Source organism: Sus scrofa, chromosome 4, assembly GCF_000003025.6.
Source record: "Sus scrofa isolate TJ Tabasco breed Duroc chromosome 4, Sscrofa11.1, whole genome shotgun sequence".
In the NCBI taxonomy this organism is placed as follows: Eukaryota; Metazoa; Chordata; class Mammalia; order Artiodactyla; family Suidae; genus Sus; species Sus scrofa.
In genome coordinates, this window is record NC_010446.5 from 79,767,445 (window position 1) to 79,789,326 (window position 21,882).

At 47.0% G+C, this 21,882-nt stretch overlaps 1 protein-coding gene across 4 annotated transcripts in view; it reads left to right on the plus strand.

Annotated features, from left to right (window-relative positions):
- PRKDC (protein kinase, DNA-activated, catalytic polypeptide) overlaps positions 1 to 21,882 on the plus strand; it is a 162,772-nt gene that overhangs the window by 80,070 nt on the left and 60,820 nt on the right. For all 4 annotated transcript variants that reach the window (XM_021089419.1, XM_021089420.1, XM_021089422.1 and 1 more), the window contains 12 exons: positions 2,108 to 2,235; positions 8,011 to 8,218; positions 9,167 to 9,345; positions 10,624 to 10,792; positions 10,904 to 10,969; positions 12,232 to 12,304; positions 14,466 to 14,614; positions 16,782 to 16,919; positions 17,473 to 17,592; positions 19,413 to 19,556; positions 20,399 to 20,550; positions 21,032 to 21,163. In XM_021089419.1, the coding sequence (XP_020945078.1) occupies positions 2,108 to 2,235; positions 8,011 to 8,218; positions 9,167 to 9,345; positions 10,624 to 10,792; positions 10,904 to 10,969; positions 12,232 to 12,304; positions 14,466 to 14,614; positions 16,782 to 16,919; positions 17,473 to 17,592; positions 19,413 to 19,556; positions 20,399 to 20,550; positions 21,032 to 21,163 (1,658 nt within the window). The remainder of the gene's footprint in view (positions 1 to 2,107; positions 2,236 to 8,010; positions 8,219 to 9,166; positions 9,346 to 10,623; positions 10,793 to 10,903; positions 10,970 to 12,231; positions 12,305 to 14,465; positions 14,615 to 16,781; positions 16,920 to 17,472; positions 17,593 to 19,412; positions 19,557 to 20,398; positions 20,551 to 21,031; positions 21,164 to 21,882) is intronic.

Sequence of the window (21,882 nt, forward strand, 5' to 3'; positions counted from 1 at the left end):
GCCACACTCGTGGTGGACAGAGCCCTGGGCTCAAGAATCCTGAGGCATGGAGCCTGTGGTAAAGCAAGGGGGAGAAACGGATGGTTAAAGCACACACTCTAAAAAATGCCAAGGTGGTTAAAGCACACTCTAATAAATGCCAGAATGGTGAAAGCACACACTCTAATAAATGCCAAGGTGGTTAAAGCACACACTCTAAAAAATGCCAAGGTGGTTAAAGCACACTCTAATAAATGCCAGGATGGTGAAAGCACACTCTAATAAATGCCAAGGTGGTTAACGCACACTGTCTAATAAATGCCAGGATGGTTAAAGCACACTCTTTAATAAATGCCAGGGTGCGGTAACCATGCCCTCCAAAGACAGCTGCTCCAGTACCTCCAGTCTCACGTGTTCTTACGGTGTAATGTTTCCATTGCCTGGAGAAAAAGAGATGTTGCACATTTTGAAAGATTCAGCCAGATTTTCATCCCATTGGTATGGCTTGGCCTTAAAGACTCACTGATGATAATGCAGTGCAGTGGATGTGATGCTTATGACTTCTAGGTCTAGTCTCAAAGGCTTCTGGCTGGCTCCCGACTCCTTGCTGGGTCTCGGGGTGTGGGCCCCATCGCCGTCCTGGACGGAAGCCAGGCGGCCACACGGAGAGGCCCGTGCATGTGGACGCTCTACTTCCTATCCTTTTCCTGTGATTTGATTTTTCTTTGAAACACACAGAGAAGTTGAAAGAGTAGTTAGTAAACAAGCCTCCAGAGAACCATCTCCTGTGTTCAGCAGTTAACTTTTGGTGATAGTTGCTTTATCTGTGTGTGTTTGGGGTGAAACGTGTATAGCTGGCTTCAGACATTGCGCTGCTTCACCCTGAAAACCTCAGCAGCGCATCCGCACAGTCAGGACGCAGCAGTGACACCAACCCAGGAACACCTGCTCCTTTCGCACCCTGTGCCCCTTTGTCCATGGCCACGTTTCTCCAGGCATCCCCAAGCGTGGCTGGATTTTTCAAACCAGGATCTAAACGATGGCATCACATTATCGTGTCTAGAACTACTTCCCTCCCATCCTGTTTATTTCCCATAACGTTGGATTTTGAAAGAAACCAAAGAAGTCCTCCTGGCTGCTGTCCCGTTGTATTGTTTCCCAGCATCCCTCACTCTCCTGTTTCCTCTAAACTGGCTGTTTGGCTTCAGGTTTGGTCCTGGGATGAGTAGCATTTGCTGCAGCAGCATCAACGCATCAGGAGGTAGATGGCACCCTGTCCTGTGGAGCAGCCTCTTGCCCAGTGGGCTGGCTGGGCTGGTTACTGCCTCACTTCCCAGACTGCACGTGCTTTTTGCAGTTCCACGTCACAGGTGGGGGACACCACTGTGCTGGTGCTGGCTGTGTAGCCTGCTCCCCACCAACCTTCCAGCCAGTGGTTGTTACGTCCACAAAGGTTCTCAGTAAATCTTTAGTACTTTCTCTTAATGCAAATACAAGTGCACACGACCCTGAAACACTGGAAGAAAGCTTCTAGTCTAAGAAAGATTAAAACCAACAGAAGAACGCAACTCGGAGGCAGCAGTCAGCACGATGAGAACATCAAAGAGGCTGTTGAAAAGGGCTTTAGAGACAGGCGCTGCCGCATGTGTGGGATAGGACAGGGGCTTTTGGAAATGAAATGTACAGAAGCAAAGTAAGAGCCCTCAGAACAGAAGATGGGATTGTGTCCCTCCCCTGGGCAGGAGAGTAAGGGGACCTGGCCATGGCAGAGGGGAGCTGCCTGTGTTGCAGGAAGGAGGTGTGGGAGGGACGCAGCCCCCAGGGGCCCAGGGTTGAGAAGGAGGCCCTGCCAAGGACCTTGTTATGCAGCTTCAGACCTGAACACAGTTAGAGGGGAAGTCTCTGCAAAACCTTGAGAGACTCAACTCAAATACATAGTGAATGTCATCATATGCCAGGCATTCGTTGTAGTTGCAGAAGTGACGTATATTAGCTCTTGTTAATCTTTGTGAAATTGTTATAATAGTATCTCTTTGTTTTTCCTTTGAACTTTGAGAAATAACACAAAAAGAAAAATCCAAAATTATTCTTGTCATCATTGTCACTGTTGGTATGTCTTTCTTTCTAGTTTCTAGACGCATTGGAATTATCTCAAAGTCCCATGTTGTTGCAGTTGATGACAGAGATTCTTTGTCGGGAGCAGCAGCATGTTATGGAAGAATTATTTCAATCCACTTTCAGAAAGATCGCCAGAAAGTAAGCCATTCTGTTCTAGTCCAGGATCCCAGGAACCATGTACGTTGTATTTCTGTGGGATATTATCTTTTTGTTCCAGGGTGAGTGCAGTTGCATGCTGACCGCTGAATTTTGTTTGGTTTTGTTTTCCTTTGAGGGAAAAAAAAAAGACTTACTATGAAAGTTTCAAATATGCTCAAAGCTGGAGTTCCCGTTGTGGCGCAGTGGTTAATGAATCTGACTAGGAACCATGAGGTTGCCAGGTTTGATCCCTGCCCTTGCTCAGTGGGTTAAGGATCAGACATTGCCGTGAGCTGTGGTGTAGGTTGCAGATGCAGCTCGGATCCCAAGTTGCTGTGGCTCTGGCGTAGGCTGGTGGCTACAGCTCCGATTAGACCCCTAGCCTGGGAACCTCCATATGCTGTGGGGGCAGCCCAAGAAATGGCAAAAAAGACCCCCCCCAAAAAAAAAATTCTCAAAGCTAAAGCTAAGGCTATAAATTAGACTCCGGACTGAAGAAACATCAGCTTTTTCCAGCTCGATCACCCTTTTTAGCTTTTTCCTCTTCGCTCAAAATTTAAAGCAAATCTTTGACACATGTAATTTTATCCATATTCTCTATGTATCTCTAAAATACGCTATTTTCTTAGGTAGCTATAGTATCATTATCGACTAAGTAAAACTATCAGCAATCTCATACTCAGATTTCTCTGTTCCGCTTTAGTGCTCTAGTCTGTTGGGTGATTTTAATTCTGATACATTTGGTCCCACACGTCTGCTTTTGTCTGCAGCAGCCCCTTCCCTCAGTGATTCCCTCTTGTTGTTGTTGTTGGGATGCTTGCCCCATGTGTTGTCTTAGTTATCTGTTTTTTTTTCTGTTCCTTTCATTGGACATATTCATTCAGCCCTGATGTTTCATGTAACGGGAAAGTTAAGTCTGAAGGCTCAGATTTGGGCTTGGGTTTGGTGAGGTTATTTGACGCATATACGCATGCTCTGCACTTCACATTGGCGGCATGACCGGCCCTGGTGTCGGGGTGCTGAGATGGATCAGCCACCTTCCGGGCAGCCTCTTCCTGGTGGTTTCCTAGCGTCCATTCATCAGTGTACTAGACCCCTTACTTCATCAGGACTTGCGATGCTGTAGAATAAATACTGTAATGAAAAACTGGCCCTCACCAGGCATGCCACTGACAGTATTTTAGTGAAATAGGGTGGAAGAGATGGGGTAGGTTTGATTATTGGTTTTTAAAGTAAAGACTTGACATAAAAACAAGTGAAATAATGCATTTGCAGCAGCATGGATGAACCTAGAGATTATCATACTAAGTGACATAAGTCAGACAAAGACAAATACCATATGATAGCACTTACATCTGGAATCTCAAAAAATACAAATGGACTTATTTAAAAATCAGAAACAAACTCACAGACTTAGAAAACAAATGTGGCTACCAAAGTGGGGAAGGAGATGGGTGGGGTTACATACATGCTACTATATATCAAGTAGATAATCCACAAGGGCCTGCAGTACAGCAGAGGGAATTCTGCTCAGTACTCTGTCATAACCCCTATATGGGAAAAGAATCTCAAAAAGAATGGGTATATGCATATGTATGACTGAATCACTTTGCTGTATACCAGAAACTGATACAACGTTGTAAAGCAACTGTACTCCAATATAAAATAAAAATTAAAAAAATAAAGTGAGGAGTTCCTCTCATGGCTCAGCAGTGACAAACCCGAATAGTGTCCATGAGGACATGGGTTCATCCCTGGCCTTGCTCAGTGGGTTAAGGGACCTGTGTTGCCATGAGCTGTGGTGTAGGTCACAGACGTGGCTCAGATCCCATGTTGCTGTGGCTTGGTGTAGGTGGCAGCTACAGCTCTGATTCAGCCTCTAGCCTAGGGACTTTGCTGCAGGTGCAGGTGCAGCCCTAAAAAGACAAAAAAAAAAAAAAAAAAAAAAGTAAAGTAAGGGCTTGATACCACAACTTGCTTTCAGTTGTGACAAGAAGGCTGGATCTTTAACCCACTGAGCAAGACCAGGGATTGAACTTGTGTCCTCATGGATGCTGGTCAGATTTGTTAACTGCTGAACCATGATGGGAACTCTATGGAGGCTTTTTTCTTAATTGGCATTATATATATTGAATATGTAAATACCCATATTAATTTATCTTTTGAACTATATTTTACATATTGTAAAATTCATCTGTTTTAAGTATATAATTCAGTGATTTTTTAATTTTACCAAGTGGTGTACAACCATCACCATAGAATAATTTCATCCTTCCAATGAGATTTGACATGACCACTTATGATTAATTGCCATTCCCAGCCCAGGCAATCACTAATCTGCATTTGCTCTTCATAAATTTGCCTTTTCTAGACATTTCATGTAATGGGAATCATACAGTATGTGATCTCATGTCTGGCCTCTTTATTCAGCCTGTGGCCGAGGTTCATCTGTGATGTAGCATGAATCAGTGGTTCATGTCTTTTTATTGGCATTTAAAAATAAATGTAATAATTAACCAACTATGGAACATTCGACATGACAGTGGGAAAGTACACATTCTCTCTGCCCACATGGAACACTCCTCAGGACAGTCTCCATAGTAGGTTGTGATACAAGTCTTCATACCTTGAAAAGGATTGAAGCTTTAGAAAGTATATTTTCTGTTTTTTGGTTTGTTTGTTTTGTCTTTTGAGGGGTGCACCCATGGCATATGGAGGTTCCCAGGCTAGGGGTAGAATTGGAGCTGTTGCTGCCAGCCTGTGCCAGAGCCACAGCAACGCAGGATCCAAGCTGTATCTGTGACCTATACCACAGCTCATGGCAACTCCAGATCGTTAACCCACTGAGGAAGGCCAGGGATCGAACCTGCAACCTCATGGTTTCTAGTTGGATTTGTTTACCACTGCACCACAACAGGAACTCCCAGCATTATGGACTTTTAAATTTAACTTCTTTTATTTTTTTCACTTACGCTATATATGTTGTTTTTTTTCTGTTCAATGTTGTTTTTAATAACATTCCAGGAGTTCCTGTTGTGGCTTAGTGATAGTGAATCCAACTGGTACCCATGAGGATTTGGGTTCAGTCCCTGGGCTCACTCGGTGGGTTAAGGATCTGGCATTGCTGTAGGCTATGGTGTAGGTCATAGAGGCAACTCGGATCTAGTGTTGCTCTGGCTGTGGTGTACACTGGCAGCTGTAGCTCCAATTCAACCCCTAGCCTGGGAACTTCCATATGTTGTGGGTACAGGCCTAGAAAGAAAAAAACCAAAACATTCCAGAGTTCCCATCATGGCTCAGTGGGGACGAATCTGGCTAGCATCCATAACGACATAGGTTTGATCCCTGCCCTTGCTCAGTGGGTTAAGGATCCGGCATTGCCATGAGCTGTGGTGTGTGTCGCAGATGCAGCTCGGATCCTGCATTGCTGTGGCTGTTGTGTATGCCAGCAGCTGTAACACTGATTTGGCCCCTAACCTGGGAACTTCCATATGCTATGAGTGTGGCCCTAAAAAGACAAAAAATAAAAAACAAAAATAAATTTTAAAAAATTCCATCATTGGAGTTCCTGTCGTGGCTCAGTGTTTAACAAATCCGACTAGGAACCATGAAGTTGCGGGTTCAATCCCTGGCCTTGCTCAGTGGGTTAAGGATCCGGCGTTGCCATGAGCTGTGGTGTAGGTCACAGACTTGGCTTGTATCTGGTGTTGCTGTGGCTGTGGTGTAGGCTGGCAGCTAAGCTCCGATTTGACCCCTAGCCTGGGAACCTCCATATGCCTTGGGTGCAGCCCTAGAAAATCCAAAAAAAAAAAAAAAAAAAAAAAAAAATTCATCATTACTTAATTGCTTTATCCTATGATACAAGCAAAATTTTTTCAATAATGGCAATACTAGTATTAATATTCAGAATAATTGTAGCTGGATGAGTTAAAATTTTTAATTTCGGTTCTGATTTACTTAGAATATCCTGAGGACATACAGTCTTAATTTTGTGTTCCAAAATCACTTAACAGTTTTTGGCAATGTGTGGTTAGTATACCATTTAGTTAGGAATGCTTTCATTAATTTTTGGATCTTGGAAGTTGTTTATGTTTTCTATTCTGATATACTTTTCATTCTGAATATATAAAATATGTATATAATTCAGAGGTTAGGAGTACATAAAGTTGCACTCAGGAGCCTTGCTCCTGTCCCCCTCTAGCCTCTTCTGTCCCTTCACTTTTGTTTCTACTTCAGATCTTCTACAGGTCACTCAAGATCAGCATGTGGAGATGGTCTCCTTGCCTTTTAGAAAACCAGCTCTGTAATTTTTCACTGTGTGGAAGTGTCATGGTTTTGAAGCTGCCCAACTGATGGGCTTTTGGTCAGTCTTTTGCTGTTAAAAATAAGGGCACAGTGACTAGCCCTGCACATAGGTCATGTTGTATTTGCCAGTTTATCTTTGGAGTGGATTCTTAAGTGCATGGGACAGGGTAAATGCATCTCTATAGTTTTGCTGGCTGTCACCATGGCCCCTTATTCAAACAGCTCCAATAACATATGAAAGGGACTATTTCATCATTCTTGCCAATAGAGTATGTTGTCAAACATGGGGATTTTTTCTGGGTGTTACAGGTGAGAAAGGATCTCTCAGTGTTGCTTTAATTTGTCTTATTATGAGTTAATGGGGACATGTTTTTATGTATTTAATGCTCAGATGCATGCATTTTCCAGGAAACCACCTCTGTCCTGCTCTCGCATTTCCCCTTTCCTCCTCCTCCCCTTTGCCTTTTTCCGGGAGGACCTCACGTCTCCACTCTGCTCCCAGCAGGAGCTGGAACCCCAGGCAGCATCCACGTGAACATTGCAGAGCCCGTGGAGATCTGTGTCCACAAGTTTTTATGGCTCAGTTACCTTTGGATCTAATATTTTTGCCCTGGGTCCTATCTAACTTATGAGCATTGAGATTTTAGAACTGGAAAGGATTTTAATGACCTTGTGTTTCTGTAGGTGAGGTGACCAACTCTGCACTCTTAACTTAGAGATCGATAGACCAGGTCTTGGGGGGTCATCATTCGTGTACCGTATTTTCCAGATGAGAAAATAAAGGGCCATGTGGATGTATCTCTGCACAGGAAGTAGGAGTGGTGTTTCATTACTGAGGGAGAGACTGGAATTTCTCATCAGAATTCATGGGTTTTAAATTCTGAGATGTGTGATAGTCTTCAGGCTGAGACTCTTGCAAAGCTTTTCAGATGTTTTCTGAGCAAGACCAGATTAGAAAGCAAATGAAAAGAATCCTTCCTAATACATAAATTGGCATGAAGATTTCTGGACATGAGTAAAATAATATGGTTTATGTACAAATACTTTTTGTATTTCACTGTTTTTATATATAAAATCTTTAACGTTATTTTTCTATTTCTCTTTTAAATTTTTTTTTCCTATCTTTTTAGGGCCCCACCCACAGCATATTGGAAGTTCCCAGGCCAAGGGTCTAACTGGAGCTGTACCACTAGCCTACCCTACAGCCATAGCAACACCAAATCCGAGCTGCATCTGCAACCTACACCACAGCTCACAGCAACACCAGATCCTTAACCCACTGAGTGAGGCCAGGGATCGAACCTGCATCCTCATGGATACTAGTCGGATTCATTTCCGCTGAGTCATGATGGGAATGCCTTATTTTTCTAGTTCAAAATCATTGGTGTTTACTTTGCTGGTAACGTAGTGGGCCCACGTGAAATATTTTTTTAAAGCATGAATATTCATATGATTTTCTTTTTCTCTTAGGAGTTCATGTGCCACACAGCTAGGCCTTCTGGAAAGTGTCTACAGAATGTTCCGGAGGGACGACCTACTTTCCAGTGTTACTCGCCAAGCAATTGTGGACCGAGCTCTTCTCACTCTGTTGAGGCACTGTGACTTGAGGGCTTTGAGAGACTTTTTTAGCAGAATCGTGGTGGATGCCATTGATGTGTTGAACTCCAGATTTATGAAGGTTATTAAGTTAATGTTTTTTTTTTGTTTTTTTTTGTTTGTTTGTTTGTTTTTGCATTTTTCAGGGCCACATTTGTGGCCAATGGAGGCTCCCAGGCTAGGGGTCCAATCAGAGCCACAGTTGCCGGCCTGCACCACAGCCACAGCAACACCAGACTGAGCCTCGTCTGTGACCTGAGCCTTGTCTGCCTGGCAGTACCTTTTTTTTTTTTTGCTTTTTAGGGCCACATTCTCAGCACATGGAGGTTCCCAGTCTAGGGGTCAAGTTGTAGTTACAACTGCTGGCCTACACCAGACAGCCGCAGCAACACAGGATCTGAGCTGTGTCTTCGATATACACCAGAGCTCATGGCAACGCTGGATCCTTAGCCCACTGAGCAAGGCTGGGGATCAAACCCGAAACCTCATGGTTGGATTTGTTTCCACTGCACCATGATGGGAACTCCTCCAACGGTCCCTTTAATGTCGACATTTCCACCAGTAGTCTCCACACGGCCAGCCGGGCTCTCGCTGTCATACTTGGGAGAATTTTTTACACTGGTACCCTCTGTCTAATTCCAAAGCCACTTACATATTTTTTTTCAATTGTTATAATAGCCCCCAACTCTTGGTACCAGAGTGTGTATTAGTTTCCTTACGCTGCTGTAATAAATTTCCATGAGCTTGGTGGTGTAGAACAGCGGAAGTTCATGCTCTCCAACTTTGGAGGCAGACTTCGGACCTGGGTTTCACTGAGCTGAAGTCAGCATTTGCTGCCACACTGAGTCTAACCCATTAATACTTAACATACATCGTTTAGCCCCCAGGCCTTCTCTTACTGAAGTGGTTTAACATCTTTGTTAAACTTATTCTTAATGTAGAGGGTGTTGAGTATTAAATTTGATTTATTCAGTAAAATAGTTTTCATGTTTGACAGGACCAAAGGTAATCATTTGTTATCTTTTCTTAGCTGAATGAGTCTGCCTTTGACACTCAGATCACCAAGAAGATGGGCTATTATAAGATGCTCGACGTCATGTACTCTCGTCTCCCGAAAGATGATGTTCACTCTAAGAAATCTGAGATCAATCAAGTGTTTCACGGCTCGAGTATTACAGAAGGAAATGAACTGACAAAGGCACTTATTAAGTAAGTAAAGTTTGGATCACATTTAATTTGTTAATATTTTTCATGCATGTATTTTTATGAATGCATGTAATGTGAATAAATGTTTAAACACTGAATTTTTATAGTTTTCCTACATACAGACTGCTTAGATGGACTATGATTCAGCATGTTATTGGGTAGCATGTTTTATGCTACGCACATCTTTTATAAAGAATAAAGCGTAGAGCTCCATGGTAGCACACACAGTTAAGGATCCAGCATTGTTGCTGCAACACAGGGTTGCTGCTGTGGTGCAGGTCCAATCCCTGGCCTGGGAATTTTTATATGCCATGGGTGCAGCAAAAAAAGAAAAGAAAAGAATAAATCTTCTTTCCTTTGGTCCTACCTGTGCCATACAGAAGTTCCTGGGCCAGGGATCAAACCCTTGCCACAGCAGTGACAACACTGGATCTTTAGCCCCCTGCACCACCAGGAAGCTCCAAGATATTTTTTCTTTCTTTCTCAGTGGCTTGATATATTTTTAATGCTATGATTTACAGTAAGAAAGGAGTTGGTGTACTTCGTTTTTTCCATCGTTTGAAATTAAAGGAGTGTTAAATGTTCTTCAGTAGACAGTCTAGAAAGGAGAGTCTAGTCATGAGATTCTTTTCTGCTGAATCTAGCCTTCTGCCGTGGTTCCCTCTGGGTCCATGCCCAGTACCAGTGGTGCCAGGTCTCATTCTGCACGCTCCCCGTGTCCCTACTTGTGATGATGTCACCACCACACATTTGCATAAATGAGTGGCTTGGGGGTCCTGTTGCTTTTTGTGCATTTCTCGCACCTCCTTGCCCTCCCGCCAGGCCCAGAGCTGGTGGCTTTGTCTCCGTGGAGCTCCTGGAACCAGAGGCCTACCTTCCTTGCCTCCTCGTGGCACCTGCAGGCTCCTGCACTGCTGCCCTCCCTGCCTCGAGGCTTTGTTCTGGATGCTGCCTGCCCGGTTGCCAGGGACAGCAGCTCTGTTCTGCCAGCCTGGTAGCGGGCTACAGTGTCAGCGTCTTCGCAGGCAGCGTGCAGGGGAGGGGCAGTTGCTCGGGCCACTGCATAGGCCCTGCAGCATGAGGGCCAGGCTCCCCTCCACCCCTGAGGGCCCGCGGTCGCTTTTCCTTGTGACTCTGTCAAGGATCAGGTGTGATGGGGCCTCCTGGTGCCTCTCCTAGCCCCCGGGCCTGGGCTGGACTGCTGTCACCTCCCTGCAGCCCGTGCTTGGTCTAGCGGGCACAGCGTCCTGGCGAGGGCTGACTCTTTCCGGTGCCCCGTAGGCTGTGCCATGACGCCTTCTCGGAGAACATGGCAGGGGAGACACGGCTGCTGGAGAGGAGGCGGCTGTACCACTGCGCTGCCTACAACTGCGCCATCTCGGTGGTCTGCTGCGTCTTCACCGACCTCAGGTTTTACCAGGGCTTCCTGCTCAGCGAGAAGCCAGAGAAGGTAGGCCCCGCCCTGCTGTGGGCTTGGCCGCCCGCGGGCTGTGCCTTGGTCTCCCCTGGCGTGGAGCGTCCCACCACCCAGGCATCTCTGTGTGCTTCTTTGCATTTGCAGAACTTGCTCATTTTTGAAAACCTGATAGACCTGAAGCGCTGCTATACATTTCCTGTAGAAGTGGAGGTGAGTGAAACTTCTCAGTGGTATTTCTAAGGTCAGAGCACTTACAGAGAGGAGCATGTTAAAGCACCCATATTCCAGTCTGCTTTGAACTGTAAACACTGGCAATTTTTCACAGTTTGACCTGAGATACAATCTCAGGCAACATGACTCGGATCTTTCCTTAACATGTCAAAGAGAGAAAATGCCAGTAAAAGGGGCAGTTAGGACACATCCTGAAGTTGTTTTCTGAGTAAGTTCCTCTGGTCAGTTGAGGTCTGCCCCCATCCAGAATTAGGGCCATTGTAGGTAGGTCATGGGGGCCAGGATCAGGGATTCTGATCGGAGATGCTCTGGCAGAGGAAGAGCCAAGCCAGCCTCAGCCAAGCTCAGTGGTGGTGGGAGGCTGTGGAAGGCTGCGGGAGCCTGTGGCAGGCGTGCAGAGTGCTTCTGGGTGGGAAGCGGGGCAGAGCCACACAGCTCAGCCTTCAGAGTGAGTGGCAGGGAGCCTGCCTCTGTCAGGTACAGCTGCCAACCTTGACACTGTCTTAGTGGCTCACAGGTTAGGGTGAGTGGCTGTTTCCTGCTTGGTGGCCCTTCCTAGACCTGTGTTCAAAGAAGTAAATGAGAACACAAGAACAGAGTCCTACTAGTTTAATAAGCCTTGAGACACATGCTGTGTTACTACTGACCTTACAGCCGCTGGGAGGTGCTAGAAGCTGTCATGAGCGCATAGTCAGGAGCTGAGGGTAGAGGGTGGGGGCTCTAGGCCTGTGGCAGGAGCAGCTGAGCCCAGACTGGGTCCCAGAGCCCGAGGGGCCTGAGCCTGCTGGGCCCCCTGGGGTTGTCTTCCTTAAGGGTGCCTGCCTGCCCTTGTAGGTGTTTTTCAGTCTTTTAAAAACTTTTTTGGGGCGTTCCCATTGTGGCACAGCAGAAACGAACCCGACTTATATCTATGAGGTTGTGGGTTCCATCCCTTGCCTCACTCAGTGGGTTAAGGATCCTGCATTTCCGTGAGCTGTGGTGCAGTTCCCAGACATGGCCTGGATCCTGAGTTGCTGTGGCTGTGGTGTAGGCTGGCAGCTGTAGCTCCACTTCAACCCCTAGCCTGGGAACTTCCTTATGCTACAGGTGTGGCCCTAAAAAAAGCAAAAAAAAATATTTTTTTTTGGTAAAGTGTTGCTTAAAAATTAATAATTTTAATTTTTTTTGCCAGATTGTTACTAAAACTGAAAATACGTGATCGCAATTCTAAAAAGTTTTAATTGTCTATTTTTGCCTAAAAGGTTCCCATGGAAAGAAAGAAGAAGTATATCGAAATTCGGAGAGAAGCCAGGGAAGCGGCAAGTGGGGATTCAGGTAGGATCTTCTCAGAATGAGGAGAAAGATTCCAAGAGTTGATGTTTGTTATGCAAATAGACAATAGTTTAAATGCCCCCGAGTGTTGATACTGAATTTGAAAATTCTTACTTTGAAGCGGCAAATGGAATTGTACTTTTTTTTATTTAGGGCTGCACTCTCGGTGTATGGAAGTTCCCAGGCTAGGGGTCTAATTGGAGCTTTAGCTGCTGGCCTACACCACAGCCACAGCAACTCAAGATCCGAGCTGGGTCTATGACCCACACCACAGCACAGGGCAATGCCAGAGCCTTAACCCCCTGATCAAGGCCAGGGATCGATCCTGTGTCCTCATGGATTCTAGTCAGATTCGTTTCCGCTGAGCCATGACAAGAACTCCTGGAATTGTACTTTGAAAGAAATGAAGTTAGTTAAATTCTACCAGCATAGAAATGTCTCAAAGGGGCCAGAGGGGCTCAGATCTGGTATAAGTTTTTCACAGCTGCAAGATTAGCTCAGTGTTTGTTGGTGTTTAGCCACATTCAGAACTCTGTGTTAAAATACAGTCCATCCTGCCACTCTTCAGCTCCACCTCCCGCAAAACAGCTGCCCGCAGCCCCAGCAGCCCACCTCCCAGCCTCCCTGCTTCCCCGAACCCCAGGGCGTTTGCTATGATGTTCCCTCGGCCCCAGAGATCAGCATGGCCATGACACTGTGTTTCAGGCCAACCTCTGTAGGAAGTTCTCCCAGCTTTCCTTGTTTAGAACCAACCCTCTATCTTCTACATGCTCCTTCTTTCAATTTTTTGCTTGTTTTGGCTTTTTTTAAAATGCATTTTTTAAATTAGTTTTTTTGATTAAAGTATAGTTGATTTACAGTGTTGTGCCAATTTCTGCTCTAGAGCACAGTGACCCAGTCATACATACGTTGCCTTTCTCATACTCTCTTCCATCATGTTCTCTCCCAGAAGATTGGATATAGTTCCCTGTGCTGTACAGTAGGACCTCAGTGCTTATCCATTCAAAATATCATCGTTTGCATCCACTAAACCCAAACTTCCTGTCCATCCCACTCCCTATCCCTTCCCGCTTGGCAACCACAAGTCTTTTCTCTATGTCTGTGAGTCTGTTTCTGTTTGGTAGATAGACTCACTTGTGCTATATTTTAGGTTCCACATGTAAGTGATATCATATGGTATTTGTCTTTCTCTTTCTGGCTTACTTTACTTAGCTTGAGAATCTCTCGTCGCATCCATGTTGCTGCGAATGCATTTTTGTTTTTTGTTTTTTTTTTATGGCCGAGTAGTATTCCATCATGTATATATACCACATCTTCTTAATCCATTCATCTGTAGATGGACATTTTGGTTGTTTCCATGTCTTGGCTATTGTGAATAGTGCTGCTATGAATGTAGGGGTGCGTGGATCTGTTTTTTTTTTTTTTTTTTTTTTTTTTTTTTTTGGCTGCCCCATGGAATATGGAGTTCCTGGGCCAGGAATCAGATCTGAGAAGCAGCTGCTGCCTAAGCCACAGCTGCAGCAACACCAGATCCTTAACCCACTGTGCCAGGTCAGGGATCGAATCTGTGTCCCAGTGCCCCCAAGAGGCCACGAATCCTGTTGTACCACAGTGGGAACTCTGCAAATATCTTGTGAGTTGTAGCTTTGTCTGGGTATATGCCCAGAATATGGTAGGTTTTGTTTTTTGTAGTGGCTGGACCTGAGCCATATGGAAGGCTAGAGGTTGAACTGGAGTTACAGCTGCTGGCCTGTACCACAGCCACAGCAATGCAGGATCCCAGCCACATCTGCAGCCTACACCACAGCTCACAACGCCAGATCCTTAGCCCACTGAGCGAGGCCAGGGATTGAACCTGCATCCTCACGAATACTGGTCAGGTTTGTAACCTGCTGAGCCACAATGGGAACTCCACATCATCCAAATTTTAAATGCAAAAAAGTTCTGTGAACGTTACATCCAAAACTGAATCTAGTTCAGTTTCTTTGTTGGTGATGAAGAGCAGCTCTCAGTGCGGACAGAACCCGAGCCCCCAGGCCCTGTGCTTTGTTGGCTCGGATGGTGATGGGGAACCACTGGTCTGGAGAACACCTTTGCTGGAAGAACCCTAAACCCTGCTCTCACTGATTTGAGTACATGTGTTTCCTCCTCCTTCTTCCCTTAGGCAACCCCCAGTATATGTCATCCTTGTCACATCTGGCAGACAGTAGCCTGAGTGAGGAAATGAGTCAGTTTGATTTTTCAACGGGAGTTCAGAGCTACTCATACGGGTCCCAGGACCCTAAATCCACTGCTGGTCGTCTCCAGAAACAGGTAACTCTAAAAGGGGGCAGTGGGCAGTGGGGACAGCCTCTCCTCCTGGGGTGCATGTCTGATCCCGCCAGCGCGGGAGGGGCCTGGGTTCATGTCACCTGGACTGATGTCGGCATCCCTGGCATGAGTGGGGCCTCCTTGAGAGCAGGTGATGAGGGTGGGCACTAGGTTGGTGGCTGCTTTTAGGGTGGGGTTCACTCTGTTTCTTCTTGGGTCCAGCAGCTGACGGAGTTGGTCACCCCTGTTTCCTGGGTTACCCGCTCCTGCGCTGTCTCTAGCTTGGGTGCATCTCTAGCCAATTGCTCTGAAATTTCAGGGAGAAGACATGCCTGTCTTCAGCCCCTCCCCTCCTGCCCTCTCTGCCTCCCGCCTCCTCTGCGCCGTTCATTCTGGTCTGTGTGTCCTGAGTGCTTTTCAGCATCTTGGCGCTCGATGGGCTGGTTCTCAGACATGCCTGCGGCTGCCCTGGCCTCTTGGCAGTGAGCTGTGCTGACTCTTCTAGGTGGGCGGTCACCTTGGGGGCCCTTACTCCACCTCTCTGACTAGTCTTTGTTTTGAAAGTGACTGTTTTCAAACCTTAGAGCAGAGTCTGACTCAGGAGGGGCAGGAGCAGTGCCCAGATCCCTGAAGCCCCGGCTGTCTGGTGGCGTCTCTGTGGCAGGGGTCCTGCTCCTGTTTGCCCAGGGCAGGAATGTGACTGCCAGGGCGATGCCCTGCTCTCCTGGGGAGAGGGGTGTAGACCCCATTTCTGAGACTGTGCATTTCATTCCTCACCCATTTCTGCCTCCTGGTTCTGCCATCCACTGAGGTCCGTGCTGCTGTGCTGTTGTCTGACTGTCCCTGGGCCCCGTCAGCCGACCTCATGCCGGTGACCCGCTCTCCCCTCCCCACGTGCCCTCTGTTGGCAGTTAGCAGTGTCATCTCCTACCTCCTTTTTTTTTTTCTTTGTTTGTCATATTTCATTATTTCAGAAGCATTTTCTTCTATTATATCATCAAATGTTTTAAAAATTTTAAGAAATTGTGATAAAATATATATAATCTAAAATTTAGTATTGTAACCATTCTTAGGTGTCCAGTTCAGTGGCATTAAGTACATGCACATTGTGTAGTCATTACTACTATTCATCTTTAGAAATTTTCATCTTCCCAGACTGGAACTTCACAGCCATCCAACAGTGAGCCCCTCTTCAGTCTCCCCTCATCCCCCTTCTCCCCTCCCTCCTTCATCCCGTCCCCTCTATCCCCCTTCATCCCCCATCCCTCCCCCCTTATCCCCCTTCATCCCTTCTCCTCCTCCCCCCTCATCCCTCCTCCTTTTATCCCCCCTTCCTCTCCCCTTGCCCCTCCCATAGTTCTTGGCAACCACTGCCCCTACTTTTTCACTCTGTTCAGTGAGTCACCTTTATTTATTGTGATGCTCAGATTGTCCTGGCCTGGCCAGTGGGCCTGGTCCCTATGTGCTGGCATCTCTGTCCCTGAAGTCCTTGTCGTCCTTTGAGCAGTTCCTTGCTGGAAGCACTTCCTTGCTGGAAGCACCCCCAGTTGTCTCCTTTCCCCAACCCCACCCTGCTTGGGTGCTCTTCCCGGGGCCCTGGTCCGTGGGTGGAGGGTGGCAGGGCTCCACGCACACCCACACGTCTGTGTGAGTATGTGTGAAGCCGAGCTCCACGTCAATGTCCTTTTCTAGCTCCTGACGCTCGCTGACCACCCCGCCCTGCTCTGCACACCATCACCCTCTGTTGGGCCCTCGACTATGCCCCCCCCATCCTCCTCCCCCACCTGGCCTGCTGGCAGCACTCCCCTCAGCTCCAGGGCCTCTGCCAGGAAGGGAACGGGGGCTGTATCTTCAGGTTGAGTTCGTGCCATGATGGCAAGCTGGTGCACGAGTCCTTTGGGGAGACAGTACATGGCACAGGTCACCCTGGGGAGGCTCTGCTCCTCTGCTTCCAGGACACACATCTAGAAAGATGACTGTGTTTGTGTGAAGCGGCCTGTGTCTACAGCGGGGCCCTGACCTGCGTGTGAGCAGAGGAGGGCCGTGCAGAGGGGGCCGGGCAGCTGTTCTGGGAGGCATGGGCCCCATGTGGGGTGCTGTTCACTGAGGAGGTGGTCGTGTATTCGGAGCTCTGCCGTGTGCCCTGTCTCACGAGCTTCTCCTCTCCCAGGAGCGCAGAGATGCCGCCGTCCTTAGCGACGTGCTGGAGATGGAGATGGACGAGCTGAACCAGCACGAGTGCATGGCCCGGATGGTGGCCCTGCTCAGGCACATGCAGACGGTCCAGGCCGAGCAGACAGGAGAAGAGGTCTTGTTTCCCCTAATCTTGCTCGTCTCACTTGAGAGCACGTTGAGAAGGAACGTGCACCCCACCAACCAGGCCAGATTCCATCTCGGGCAAACGTGGCATCTTCTCTCGTGTCTTGCTTTGTCATTGTTTCCTAATATCAAAATGGGAAGCTGTGCCGTTCTGTTTTCTCACGAAAGTAATTCTTTTTTTTTTTTTTTTTTTTTTTTTTTTTTTTTTTTTTTTTTTTTTTTTTTTTTTTTTTGTCTTTTGTCTTTTTCGTTGTTGTTGTTGTTGTTATTGTTGCTATTTCTTGGGCCGCTTCCGCGGCATATGGAGGTTCCCAGGCTAGGGGTTGAATCAGAGCTGTAGCCACCGGCCTACACCAGAGCCACAGCAATGCGGGATCCGAGCCGCGTCTGCAATCTACACCACAGCTCACGGCAACGCCGGATCCTTAACCCACTGAGCAAGGGCAGGGATTGAACCCGCAACCTCATGGTTCCTAGTCGGATTCGTTAACCACTGCGCCACGACGGGAACTCCACGAAAGTAATTCTGAGTGTCGTTTCAGGGTTCAGTGCTGAGCGATCTTCCTCCTTGGATGAAATTTCTTCGTGACAAACTAGGAAATCCATCGGTATCATTAAATATCCGTCTCTTCTTAGCCAAGCTTGTTATTAATGCAGAAGAAGTAAGTAATTTATTATTTCTTTAAAAATTCTTGGCAGTTATGTGCATTTACTTAAAAAAACCCACAGTGGAGAAAGATATAAAAGGACAGAGCCAGGCATTATTCACTGAATAACCGAGGCCCCCTGTTATTTGTTCAACATCGTTCTTTCATCATTTTCTTGTAAAACACGTGAACTAACTTCCAGTGACCTTTGTTATGAAGTTTTCTCATGGCTGTTAACCTTCTTGGTTTATGGCACAAAGAGCGTGGTGAAAACACTCCTGTTGACTCCACATTAGTCCAGTGGTCCCCGGGGCTCCGGGTGGGGGTGGGGGTGGGGCTGCTGCACAGGTCCCCACGGGCGGGGGCTTGCGGGGCAGAGGGAGCCCATTCATTGTGTCCCAGAGGGGCTCCTCTAGGCCGCATGTGGCAAGGCCTCGGGTGGTGGGGGCTTGGCCTGAGGCTGCTGCAGGACCCCTTCTTCAGGGTTACACTTGGTTTCTGGCTCCTGGGTCTCAGACAACACCACCCTCTTGGTTCTGGAGCCAGAAACTTGAGGCTGTGGTGTCAGCTGGCTGATTGCTTCTGCGGCCACGAGCGGGCCTCTTCCTGCTGCTGTGGCCTCGGGCGTTCCATGGCCTGAGGGTGGTTTCTCTCTGCACCTGCAGTGAGTAAAACTCCCTATTAATGAGAGTGTCATTGGGTTAAGGCCCACCCCAGTGACTCCTAACCGGATGCTCTTCTGAGACTCCATTTCTGCTAAGTCCCACTTACAGGTTCTGAGAGTTAGGGCTTCTGCATCCTTTGGGGTTCACAGTCTAGCTTGTAAGACTCGGGCTAACACGTGATTTCTAGCTCAGGACCTGTGGCTAGGACCAGCTGACTCCATGGCTGACAGAAAGGAGCTGGTGTCTGTTTTTTGGCTTGACAAGGAGGCTGCTGCAATGTGCTCACACATGAGGTTGTGGGCCTCTGGACATGACTGAAGGTGGCCCTGCAGCCTCCTATGTGCCCGGAGCTCAGGGACAACTAGGGCCCATTGTTTTATGGGACAAAATAGGAGAACTTGTAGTTACGTTTCTCTTTAAAGTTTGAACCTTTAATTTATCCTTTTCTTACAGTTTAGTAATATAGTAAAGAAGGTTACGTTTCCAACTTATAAATAAACCAGTAGACAAACTTAAAGAGTGTAAATTTTTCTTACCTGTAGGGCACATGATCAAAAAAGATTTGAGACCATACAGAGCTAAGCTGTGAGAGTAGATGAGAAACCCCTGCACAAACATTTGGAGGAAGAAGGTGCCAGAGGGGAAGGAAGGTAGTAGCCTGAGTTACACTTCAGTATGCAGTTTTTAAAATAAATTAAATGGAGTTTAGTATGCCAGAGGCACCATGGTTTTCAGAGATCTTGAGCATGTGAAGCTTATAATAAAATGACTTCTACAGCGACAGAAGAAATGAAAAAAAAATTAGCCACATGCCCCTAATTTTGATCTTCTAATTTTTCACGTATCCTGTGCCTGTCTCCCCTAGAGCTGCGTGCCATTCCCCTGGGACAGGCTGGTGCAAAATACTTCGATTTTTACTTCTGCCAGCTTTGCTGTGTCAGGAAGGTTTCATGCAAAGAGAAGATCAACAAGAAGTCCATTTCCGCTGTTTGTGGTTTCAGGGCCCATGCAAAGAGAATTAATTGAGAATCTGACTGAATTAAGCAGGAGTTGCTGGAATTTGCATCTGTTTTGACTTTAGGTCCAGCAGTAACATAGAATAATGTTCCTGAACTCACATTTTGGTCGTTTAGAGCAGTCTTGTGACATTTGACTTCTGAACTCTCCTAGGTCTTCCGGCCTCATGCCAAGCACTGGCTCGGCCCCCTGCTGCAGCTAGTAGTCTCTGAAAACAACGGCGGGGATGGGATACACTACATGGTGGTTGAGATTGTGGCAACGGTCCTTTCATGGACAGGAATAGCTACTCCTGCGGTAAGAACAGAAGCGTCCCCTCGCATCCCCAACAGAGCCTGTGCCATGTCCAGGCTTCCACCTGCCCATAGTCGTTTCCAGCCTGGAGCCATTGCAAGGGGCCTCAGTAATGCACAGAGCTCTCCTGGAACGTGTCCTGGGACAGCCTGTCTTAGGCGCGAGGTGCATCCATGGTGCTATTGCCCATGTCTGTGTGGGGCTGCATCTGTCTCATTTCACAGCAAACCAACTTCAGTGGGAAAGAGTGACTTTGATGTTAGGAGTGGGCTGAGCCGAGAGCCGAGCTGCTTGGGGTCAGGACACCAAACCTTCCACCACTTGTTGCAAAAGTCTGAGCGAGAGCCTGAAACCAGAGGAAGTGTGTCTCCCCTGCTCTGTGTGCCTGGGGCATAGCTTCTGGGTCAAGGGTCAGGGACCAGCATGACCTGGGGGTCATCTTGCCTCAGAGGGAGTCCCAGTGCGAAGGCTCCAGCACTTTGGTGGCCCTGCCTTAGATGTCGAGCCATAGTGGGGAGAGGGGCCTTCAGGGTCCCCTCCCTCCCTGTGGGGAGGTCTTGGCAGAGGCCCCTGGGAGGAAGCGTCCAGAGCCTGTGAGAGAACACGGCCCTGAGTGCTTGAGGGATGCCCCGGCCTGGGGGGAAGAGGGTGGCTTTCTAGGAGGCTGGCCAGGTAAAGTCTTTGTGATCACCTAGGGTCTCATCTGCACAGTCCCAGATGGGTTTTCACCAGGAACCACACACTTCCGTGGAAGGCCAGCTTTCTTATAAATGGACTTTGGGGCTAAAAAAATGCTTTCCCAGAATGGAATGCTACATATTAACAGAATTTCTGTACCTTTTTAGGGGGTCCCTAAAGATGAAGTGTTAGCAAATCGATTGCTCCATTTCCTAATGAAACATGTTTTTCATCCAAAAAGAGCTGTGTTTAGACATAACCTCGAAATTATAAAAACCCTCGTTGAGTGCTGGAAGGATTGTTTATCCGTCCCTTACAGGTATAAGTTTACTGGATTTTGCAGTGTTGTTTAAAGATCTTTGATGTGTTGTACGTAATGATTACAGTGAAAATTACTTGGAATGAGAGAAGGAAAAATGTAACCTGAAATGGAATCTATTTGTAAGGTGTAATGTTGCCACCAGTGCATCAGATCCAGAAGCATCTCTTGGTGGCCATTGTCTCTGGGTGGCTCCCTTCGTCCCTCTGGGCGTGTGGGTGTGCCCTGCCCCTCTCTGCCCAGGCCAGTCATGCAGCACTGGCCTGGGACAAGCTAGAACTTCCACAAGGTTGTACTGTCAACCAAGGGAGAATTGAGGCAAATGATTAGATTGTAGGAAATGTAGACCTGGATGTGAACAAAGAGGGAGCAGCAGGAAAAGAATTCTTCCCCTGAAAAATTAGCCACAGAAAATTTACATTTGTCTTCCTTCCTCCTTGTAAGTGACAGCTGATACTTGTCCTTCATGCTCATGTTTCAGGTTAATATTTGAAAAGTTTTCCAGTGAAGATTCTAATTCTAAAGACAACTCAATCGGAATTCAGTTACTAGGCATTGTAATGGCCAATAACTTGCCCCCCTATGACTCAAAATGTGGCATAGAAAGTATGAAGTAAGTATCACGTTTTGTTTGCTTTGTTTCTTTTTTAGGTTAAAGCATACCTGAATTGAAATAGAGCTGGAATATTTCAGTTTTATAAATTTAAGGACTATAACCCATGTTAAAAGTATTTCCACCCAGTTCCCGCTGTGGTGCAGTGGGATGGATAGGTCTTGGGAGTGCTTGGACACAGGTTCGATCCCTTGCCTGGCACGTGGATTAAGGATCTGGCATTGCTGTCACTGTGGCCTAGGTTAAAACTGCCACTTGATTCTGATCCCTGGCTTGGGAGCTCCATAGGCCTTGGGGTGGCCAAAAAAAAAAAAAAAAAAAAAAAAAATTCCACCCAAATTACGTAGTTGGGTTTAGAGGTCATTTGGGAGGAAAAAAATATGTTAGTGGAGTGAATAAGGAAAGGAAGTTTTTTTTTTTTTGTTTGTTTTTTTTTTTTGTCTTTTTGCTATTTCTTGGGCCGCTCCCATGGCATGTGGAGGTTCCCAGGCTAGGGGTCCAATCGGAGCTGTAGCCACCGGCCTATGCCAGAGCCACAGCAACACGGGATCCGAGCCACGTCTGCAACCTACACCACAGCTCATGGCAATGCCGAATCGTCAACCCACTGAGCAAGGCCAGGGATCAAACCTGCAACCTCATGGTTCCTAGTCGGATTCGTTAACCACTGCGCCACGACGGGAACTCCAGGAAAGGAAGTTTTTAAAATAGTGTAATTT